The 10,060-nt window shown below is 48.6% G+C and overlaps 1 protein-coding gene across 4 annotated transcripts in view; it reads right to left on the minus strand.

Annotated features, from left to right (window-relative positions):
- Positions 1 to 8,822, minus strand: part of KCNMA1 (potassium calcium-activated channel subfamily M alpha 1) — a 542,368-nt gene extending 533,546 nt beyond the window's left edge. For all 4 annotated transcript variants that reach the window (XM_063307681.1, XM_063307680.1, XM_063307683.1 and 1 more), the window contains exon 1: positions 8,463 to 8,822. In XM_063307681.1, coding sequence (XP_063163751.1) covers positions 8,463 to 8,807 — 345 coding nt within the window. In that variant the 5' untranslated portion in view covers positions 8,808 to 8,822. The remainder of the gene's footprint in view (positions 1 to 8,462) is intronic.
- Positions 8,823 to 10,060: the final 1,238 nt, after the last annotated feature.

The raw sequence follows: 10,060 nt of genomic DNA on the forward strand, positions 1-10,060 counted from the left end.
CTGCATTTGTCAAGGTATTACATGAAAAACCTTTCACACTTTCAGCTTTGCATGAAGCTAATATCTAAGCACGGGCAAGCATTTTCACTGTCACCACCTAAGACAGCAGCTTGTATTAAATGCCAAAGACTGGTCATACCCTTCCTGTCCATGGCATTCAATAAAAACTTAGAATGTTGGTCTCCCAGACAGAAAAGATGAAACAATAGGAATTATTATGCTATTTTTGTTATGACCCCATGATCGCATCATCAATATACAGTATATTACAAGTCCTGAAAACTCTTGTGTTCTAATTAAGTGGTTTTTATTAAAACTGGTTTTTAATTTACAAAACTATCTACCCTAACATACCTAAAGAGTCTCCTGTATTTGCCATATCTATTTGCTTATTTTTAAGTGACTGTGTTTTATTTATTTGTGTATGTGTGGGCAGCCATGCATAGGAAACACAGTAAGACATTTGAATAATTTTCCCCTGGGTCTTATTTAAACCACATCCAAGACTGTTATGGATCATATATGATCCTTCGGCATCAGATAATATCAGAAGTTCTTTCAAGATCTAACCATCCCTTCAACCTTTCTTCCCCCACAGCTACGATTTGCTCTGTGACCATCCAGGAGACAATCGTTCTATGAAAGGAGGAAGACCTTGAGAACCCTCAGAAAAAGATTATTTCCAGTTGCCAAAGTTGCAGTTCCTAGGGTTCATTGGGGGAAAGCATGACAACTAAACTAATCTGGTGCTGAAAAAGGTGTGTAATATAGAATAGCCCACCCGCTTCTTCCAGAAGGAAATCCACACCTTCTATAATATGGTCCCTTCTTGCCTGGTCTTAGAACTTAATTTGTTTGGATAACATTATTCCTCTGAGAAGCCTTCACAGAGAAGTAAAGAACTGAAGGCTAGGGACATCAGCTCATGTTCTGTCACCTACTTGCTATCACTCCCATGCACTGCAGGGATTTTTCTTTTTAATCATATGGCATAGCAGTTCGGTGTTCATGCTGCTTTTTCTTGCTGGGAAATCCTTGTGAGGTCCAGCAGCCAGATGTCTAGACCATTTAGCCGTGACAAGTCATGTTGCCCGGGGTGCACCACGAGGAGGCTAGTCTACATTGCACCAAGTTGGGCTGAGAGAGAGTGACTGGCCCAAGGTCACCCAGCCGGCTTTCAGGCCCAAGGCGGGACTAGAACTCTCATACCATGCCTGATTGGCTCTTGGGCTGAGAGAGGGACTGGCCCAAGGTCACCCAGCCAGCTTTCAGGTCTAAGGCGGGACTAGAACTCTCATACCATGCCTGATTGGCTCTTGGGCTGAGAGAGGGACTGGCCCAAGGTCACCCAGCCAGCTTTCAGGCCTAAGGCGGGACTAAAACTCTCATACCATGCCTGATTGGCTCTTGGGCTGAGAGAGGGACTGGCCCAAGGTCACCCAGCCAGCTTTCAGGCCTAAGGCAGGACTAGAACTCTCATACCACACCTGATTGGCTCTTGGGCTGAGAGAGGGACTGGCCCAAGGTCACCCAGCCAGCTTTCAGGCCTAAGGCGGGACTAGAACTCTCATACCACGCCTGATTGGCTCTTGGGCTGAGAGAGGGACTGGCCCAAGGTCACCCAGCCAGCTTTCACGCCTAAGGCAGGACTAGAACTCACAGACTCCTGGTTTCTAGCCCATTGCCTTAACCACTAGACCACCCTGGCTCTCTACTGCAGGGAATGATCACCTATAAATCTACAGTCATTTCCACTTTGTGCCATCCATTCCTGGAGTAAACTATTTTCCCCTCCCTCTTTCTTCTTCTTCTCCTCCTCCTCCTCTTCTTCTTTCTCTTCTTCCCCTTCTTCTTCTTCTTCTTCTTATCCTTCTCCTCCTCCTCCTCCTTCTCCCATGACATCATAGCAAGAAAAAAGAGCTGATCTTCTAAGGACAAGTAGATGGGACCATCAGGAAGAAGAACGGAGAGGGGAAAATGGTATATAAAACATGTTAGGCAATTTTGACACAACACAAGTCAGAAGCTAGCACGGCTCAACAGTAGAAGGGAAATTAAAGAAAGTAATAAGGCTCAGATAGATGAGGACAATCCAGTGGCAACAGATCTATGATGGGTAAGCAACTAGCCAGCCAAGGGGTAACTTTAATTACTGTTGTTTTATGCTGAAAGCAACCAAACAAAAAAAGCAACATCTATACAGTACAATACACTTCGTTACTGAATGAATTGGGCTTAACTGAATTATAAACTAACCAAACATGCTGGGTTCACCCAACATTGTGGGCTACCAAAACAAACCAACCAACCAAGGTTCGCTAAATTGAGCATCTTTAGCAGCACTAGGATTTTGGTGCATTCATCTTGTTTTGAGAATGCAGCCAATTAGTGTGAATATGGTTTTCATTTGCACTATCTAGGAAATTTCTAGTAGGAATGCCTGTTCTACAACATTTCCTCCAACAAATATATTAACATATTGCAACATGATCAACTGAAGTACGTGTTCATTGTTATGGAATAAGCAAGTCGCTTTATTTGTTTATTTGTACCTTTTTGTATACTGCTCCAATCTTTGTAGACTCTGAGAGGTACACGGCAAACATAATAACATAAACAGAATATAGCAATCCAGAATAAACTCAGTGGCTGCCCACTGTCTTACTAAGGCTTACTGAAATTAAAGTCATCATTGGGGCCTTTCAGCATGAGAGTAATATCAAGGTCAAACACCCCTCCAGGGAAGTAAGTTCTAGAGAATGGAAATCCTTTTTTGCAAGGTGGTCCCTAATGTATTGTGGGGCCATGCCAAAGAGGGCTTTATAAATAATAACCAGCCCTTTGAACTGAGCCTGTCAGCCCAACCTCAAAATGACAGTAATTCTTCAGTAGCCCGTTTCACCAGCCAACAGCTTGGTCACTGTATTCTGGACCAATTAGGGCTTCTAAATCTCCTTCAAAGGCAGTCCCATGGAGAATGTGTTGCAGTCATCATGCCTTGTGGTGATCACAGCATGAGTTCCTCTTTCCAATGGCTTCCTAATCGACTGGGGAACCACTGGAACTGTGTGGAGGCTCCCCCAAACCACAGCTTCCATCTGCTGTGTCAGCAGGAACCAAGAGTCACAGACCAACTCCTACACAACCCTGTCTAGAGCAGCTACCAGGAAGAGTATTCTCAGAAAGCCCAGAAATGTATGAATGAACAACAGCGCCATCGTGTAGGATTAAATCTGAGCTTGTTTCTCCCTGTCCAATCTCAGACTGCCTTCCGACTGACCCAGTTCAAGACTGCCGTAGCATCACCAGCATGGCCTGGAGTGGCGATGTAAAGTTATGAAAAGACACATCTTGTCCCAGGAGCTTAATCTTAGCTGCATGTGGGACTGTATGTATCACCTTAAGAATCCCTCTTCAGCTGGAGCATCACCCCAGCCACCTTGGATTATTGTTGGTGAAGAAAAGAATAGGAACCTAGTAAGAATTCCCCCGTAAGAATTCCCCCCAATTTATGCTGGCCACCTTTTCAGTTTTCCAAAGAGAACTGTGGCTTAAAAATGCCTTTTCTTCCACAGGAAGTTTAAGAGCCAAGTTAACTCTGACCTCCTCCCCTGCCCCCAAAAATAAAAATGGGAAATAAATGCACAAAATGATATAGTTGAAATCAATCGGTGCCCAGTTATTTGGATGTGACTTAGCTTTCTCCAGATTGCTCTCATGGTTTTTGGGATAATATTCCACTGCTGTGTTATTTCTATCATCTTTCCCCTTTCCTTCCAAATTTAAAAAAAAAAAATCCACACTGTAAGCTAGGTGAAGACCTATCTCAGGGGAAGCAGGGGATCCAATAGCTGAATGTCAGCTCATGACAGCAGCCTAGCAACCATATATATTTAAAAGGCTGGTGTGTTTTATGTGTATCTATGTGCCAAGAATAGCTGAAACAGATCTATTCTTCCATTCACAATCCAAAAAATGTAAAAAGGCAAATATCCAGCTGCTGGCCTATTTTGACAGGTCACAATTGCCTGTCAGGTGCCACACTGAGAGCATTAACACTTGGGGGGGGGGCAAAAAGTATTCTTGCAAATAAAGAATAAATAAATAAAGTATTCAGCACTCTGTTTCCTAGCCTGCAAAGCAGAATGGCATGTCAAGAACAATCATGCACCTCCTATGTGCCGACTCTGCACCAAGCAGTGATAACCAACAGACGGCACACTTGTGGAGTAACACTATTAAACAGTCAGTAGCATTGATGGGAGAGGAAATTGCCAGTGACATCAACAGTCCTCCTCAAGAATCCAAAATCCACAGAGAATCAATATCTGTCTTAGGACCAAACCAGTCACAAAAGAGTTAGCAAGTGGCTGAACGTCTTTGAACTGTTTCATCAGGCCAGATGTGAAGCAAAGAATATAAAGAGAGTCATGTTAAAGCAGAAGGATTTTCCACAAGGGCTGGGTTGTTTCTCTCCCTAAACCACATAATCCTTCCCACAATGTGTCTTTTTGATCTCTTGATGTATTTTGGTTAAACCAACGTGTTCCAGGACTGAGTGAGCCCTAAAAGGCTAATGGACACAGAGTTCCCAGTCCCATCTCACCTCCTCCCGCCCCCCCACAGAAAAGCACAGGAAAGACGGCATTCCTTATCCTCAGGGCTATATCCATGTTCCTCGTGAACAAGCAGTCACAAACAAAAGGTTCATTTCACCCCCAAGCAATGATTCCACATATACACCGGCTCTTTAAGTAAAATGCATGCCAGAATTCAGGACCAATTAGAAGGGGACAGTCAATGCACAAGGAACACGATCAGCAAAACCAATAGAAACGTAGCAACTATCTTAAGAAACAAGTTATGTTTTCCTTTTCAAGAGTCATCCCAATTAAAACATACCGTGAAAACAAGAAACTTAGCCCAAGCATTTGTTTGTATACTTTTTTTTTTTTTTGGTAGTAAACCAGATTTGATCTACTTCAACTATTTTTAAGTTTTTTGGCGTAGATAACTTTGTTCAATTACTGGCTATTTTCCCCTATAGTTCAAGAAGCAGAAATTCAGAAGTAGTGAAAAAGAGAAGTGTGGGACATCAACCACAGTAGCAGGCTCGCTTGTTCACTACAATTCAGAGCTTTTTTGTTGCTACACACAAGAGAGTGAACAGCAGCTCTGGGTGACCTTGCCTGGGTTGGAACCAAAGTAAGGTTGGGTACTTCAGTAGGAGCCCTCCCGGAAATCCTAAGATTGTAGGCTGTACTAGGAAGTCAAAATAATATCCCAGAAGAAGGCAGTGGCAAACTACTTCCACATCACATCAAAAAACCTGGAATCAGGTTCAACCTGACTTGACTTAGGCACAGTGACAGAATATGGCCCTGCTTTGCTAAAAGAGGAGGTTGACAATTTTCTAAGATCTGTGAAAGAAATGAACACTAGAATTGTTCACAGAGTGAGACCACTTCAGTCCTATCAAAATCAATGGGATAACCAATAATAGTTGTGTAAAGGCTGGTGAACAAAGAGTCTGATCCAGAAAAAAAAAAATAACAATCTTCTGTATGTCTGCTCTGAAGTACAGTAAGCCCCGCAGTGTTTTCAGTAACAGTTACTGCCTGGTAAGGACATTTAGTATTATAGCCCTGGCATGCTTCAATCTCATGGAAATTTACTAGACATGTTGGTTATGATTATTCAGTTTAACAGGACTCAAGAATAGCATCCTTTCTTCAGTTCATAAGCACAACTGTCCAGATAAGCAATGTGAACCACAGCCCAAGGCCCATCTTAGTCCAGTATTTTCTTTCTCACCATGGCCAACCAGGAGTTTCTGGAGTGCTCAGAAGCAAGAGATGGAGATATACCCTCTCCCACCACCCTTTCCCAGCAGCTGCTATCTGGGGGCTGCTGACTCTCACCCAGAGGAAACAGTGAGTCTCAATGCCAATACCTCTAGAAAGACCTGGCTTCCATGAACATATTTAGTCCCATTTTAAAGCTGTCCATCACTGCATCTTGTAATGAATTTAATAGTCACTTATGTGCTGTATATAGTGCTTCCTTTTTTTTTCTGCAACTTTTAAATCTCCTTCTAGTCAGCCTCATAGGATCCTAGTCTTGAGAAAAACTTGATCCTTGTCCACTTTCCCCGTATCACGCATGATTCTGTAGACATTAATCATGTCCTCTCTCAGTTGCCCTCTTCAAGTTGACGAGTCCCAGGCATTCCAGCCCTTTCTCACTGGAATGAGTTTAACCCCCTAATCATTCCAGCTGCCCTCTCCTGAACTTCACCTAACTATGCTATCTCCTTTTTAAAATATGGCAAACAGAACTGTACAGTATTCCAGATATAGAATGCACCATAATGACCTCCACTGAAATCGATGAGGCTTACAAATTAAGCATGCAAAGACTCAGCATCTCCAACTTCGGTCAGTCAGTGAGCATATCATTGCAAACTCCAAACCCCAATGAAGTCCTTAACACCTTAACACCATTTCTGTTTGTTTCCATGGGGCTTCTACTGGAAGGTCACCTCACAGGATGCCAAGAAATATTTTCAGAAGACTATAATTCCAGATAAAAGATTATGGATCAAGTGGATCAAATACAGAGATGCTAAGAAGCTCAAAATTTTGGCCACAGTAGCCTCAGATGGTCTATTTGGTTTTCTCTTTTCCCTATGTTTTTCAGTAGTCATCTGACGGGAATCAATATGAACAAGTCTTATCAATGCAACATTTTTGGCAAGCTAAAATTTGCTTGCCTTTCCAGCACTTCTGAAAACCTTCCTCAATGACAGTCTCACACGGAGGTGATTACAGTCATGGAAAAGAGAGCCCTCCAAATGCTTCAGTGTGAAGTCTAATCAACAGAAGCAAGACTTTATATAAATATCTCTTTGGAATGAAATGGGAATGGAGTCAGAATGAGGGAGAGGAACCTATCAATTTGAAGAAATACCATTTCTGAAAAAAGTAGACTAAATTCAATTTTGCACCTGAAGGACATCCAAATACAAATGGAAAAGTCTACCATGCCATGTTTAAAATACTAGCTGAGTATCCTCTTGTATATTCTTGTTTCTTTCAAGTATCCTGCTCACACTATTCCTTGAGCCACAGAAACTGCTGCAAATCACATTTGCACTTCTCCTTTTCCTTCCAAATTATTTTCAACTCTATTAATTCTACGGTGGTCTGAGTGAACTAGAAGACCCTTATTTGGAGTCTGTATTAATTGGAGCGGGGCTGCTGAGCGTATTTGCTTATTTATGATTCCGTATTCATTCATCCTTTACAGGCCATGGCTAAATCAAGTAGAACTTGACATGGACATGTCAAAATGTTAAACTTTGCCAAACAGTTGAACCCATACATGGACAAGGAGGATTTGGCAGCGTTAACAGCAAGAACAAATTAATTGTGGAGTCTATTATTACAAGCCGCATTTCCTTCTGTTTGTGGGCTTTCCGTAGGTAGGGGAAGGCATTGTTTGACAAGATAGAAGACCCCAACCATGTATTCTTCACTTCCAACATCTTATCAGAAGGAAGCCTCCGTGTGGGACCTTACACAACTGCCACCTTACACAACTTCCCTCGGAATCTGGCTTTTCAGGATCACAGCGTCCTTAAATTGGCATCGACAAACAAGGAAGGTAAAGGAGTTATTGAACAGATGGTAAGAAGGTTCCATTCAGGGATCCACCTAGAGTCAACTTAGTTCAGACAGAAAAAATTTCCTCCTTAATATAGCACCAAAGAATGCTTAAACTTTTCCAGTAAATGAAGAACAATAACTGATGGAGGTGTAGGAGAAAGAAATGGACCACAGGGAAACAGTTTTGGACAGAGCTGAAAAACTATCCGAGAGAACAAAAGTGGCCTCGTCCAGTGGATTTTATTTGGAACTAAGGCTGTAATGCTAAGTACCACAATGAATTCAGAAGGATTTTTACTTATGTAGAATCCTTCAAACAATCACTCCCAAATATACATGGGGATGCCCGAGGCTTCGGACTCTGTCCAGCTTATTTCTGAGCAAACATTAACATGCCCAGGATCAGCTACACAACTGCACTTGTACTCATGTTTACTTGCAAGCTGAACTGCCTTCAGTGGGATCCCAAGTGACAGTTTGGAACAAAGGGCTATTTCATATATCCAGGTTTCTCACCCAGCCTGCAAAAACGGGGCCAGCTCAGCCCTAGCTCTTTGGTGGACGTACTTCCAAGATCTGCAGCTTTCTCCAGTACCCCCGAGCCCAGGTTGCGGGGCTAGGCGCGCGCTCTCTCTCAGCCCAACCTACCTCACAGGGCTGCAGTCTGCATAAGAGGAGAAGAGAGCGCCCGCCCGCCGGCCGGCCCGAGGAAGATGCCCCGAGCTAAACCAGAGTAGAAAAGCGCTAGGAGCGGAGCAGGGCTGGAGCCGCGGCAGGTGAGCGAAGCCGCCTTACCTTCTCCTTGCCCCCGCAGTGGCAGCAGACGGTCCACAGGTACTTGAGGGTCCTCCAGAGCAAGATAATAAAAAGACCCCCGAAAAAGGTGACCATGGACGAGGCCAGGAAGGCCCACCACATGCGCTGCCCGCTGTCGCAGGGCACTTCCATGGTCATGGGGATGATGACCGCGTTGGACGCCCTGGCGGGCGCCGAGTACGAGTCCGTGTTCAGCCTGCCGCTGATGGGGCTGTTCATCCTAATGTTGCCGCTGCCGCCGCCGCCGCCGCCGCCGCCCGAGTAGTAGCTGCTGGAGCCGCCGCCGCCGCCGCCTCCGCCGCCGCCGCCGCTGCCATTTGCCATGGCTAGCACCGAGCAGGGCGCGCCACCGGCGCTCCGGGAAGCTGCTGCTGCTGCCGCCGCCGCCACCGCCGCCGCCGGCACCTTCCGCCAAGCCCATCCCCAGCCATGGTGCTGCTCAGCCGAGGGGAACCGCCGCCGCGCAAGCCCCGCCGCCGCGCCCGTCCAGGCAGGCGGCCGCCGGGGCGCCCTCGCCCCCCCTCCCCGCCCGCGCCCCTCCGGCCACGCTCCCCGGCGCCTCCCGCGGGAGAGAAGCAGGCGGCGCGCGCGGCGAGGGGCGAAGAAGCGCGGCCGACTCGGCTGGCCCGGATCCCCCCGCCCCCTCCCGCCTCCCCAGCGGCCGCGCCGCCCGCCGGACCGCCCCTGACCCGGCCCCTGCCCCTGCCCCTGCCCGGGGTGCGCCGGGCTCAGGCGCTCGGCGGGGCGCGGAGGTGAGGATGCCCAGCCCCCGCGAAGTCCCGGCCGGCAGCCCCGCCGCGGGGCGCCGTCTCCGCCGCTCGCCTAGGGCAGCCCCAGCCGCGCGCCCCGCGCGCCCCGCGTCGGGGGGGCTCCCGCGCCTGGCATCCTCGGCCGCCGCGAAGCCGCTCGCTCGTCCCCCGGCCGAGGGGCTGCAGCCGGCGTCCCCGGGGCTGCCGGGCGCGGACGGTGGCGGGCGGGGCGCGCTGCTCTCCCTCCCCGGCCGGCTGCCAAGGGCCTCGCGCGGCTGAGGCCAGCGGGCGAGCCCGGGAGCCGCACGCGCTTCCAGGTAGCGGCGGGAGGAGCGAAAGGGCCGCCCGGCTCCAACAAGTCCGCTCGCCGGGCGCGGCGGCGGCGGAGGCGGGGAGAGCGTCCCTCGGCGGCCGGCCGGCTGGCTGCGCGTCTCTCCGGCTGGCGAGCCCTCGGGGGACCGGGAGGAGGGGGCGGGCGGAGGAGCGGACCGGGGCGGGCGACGCGCGGCAGCAGGGGGAGGGCGCAGCGCCCAGCGCGGGTCTGCCGGTTGGCGGGCGGCGTGACGCACGGGCTGTCACTCTCTTCTGGCGCGCCCCCCCCGCCCCCCGCCGATCCACTTCGGGTGCCGCTGCGCCGGTGCGCCTCCAGCTCTGCTGCTGCGCTCGGCAGATGCCAGCGACTCGCATACCTAATGACAGGGCCGAAGGCGGGGGAGGGCTCGGAGGGAGAGCAGGGGGCTCGAGCGCCCCCCGACCCGCGCCCGCAGCCCCCCCCGTTGTTTGCCATTCATTTCCAGCCCCCCCCCCCTTCACTCCCCCGGTTGGCGG

This window comes from Candoia aspera, chromosome 6 (genome assembly GCF_035149785.1).
Source record: "Candoia aspera isolate rCanAsp1 chromosome 6, rCanAsp1.hap2, whole genome shotgun sequence".
Taxonomy (NCBI): Eukaryota; Metazoa; Chordata; class Lepidosauria; order Squamata; family Boidae; genus Candoia; species Candoia aspera.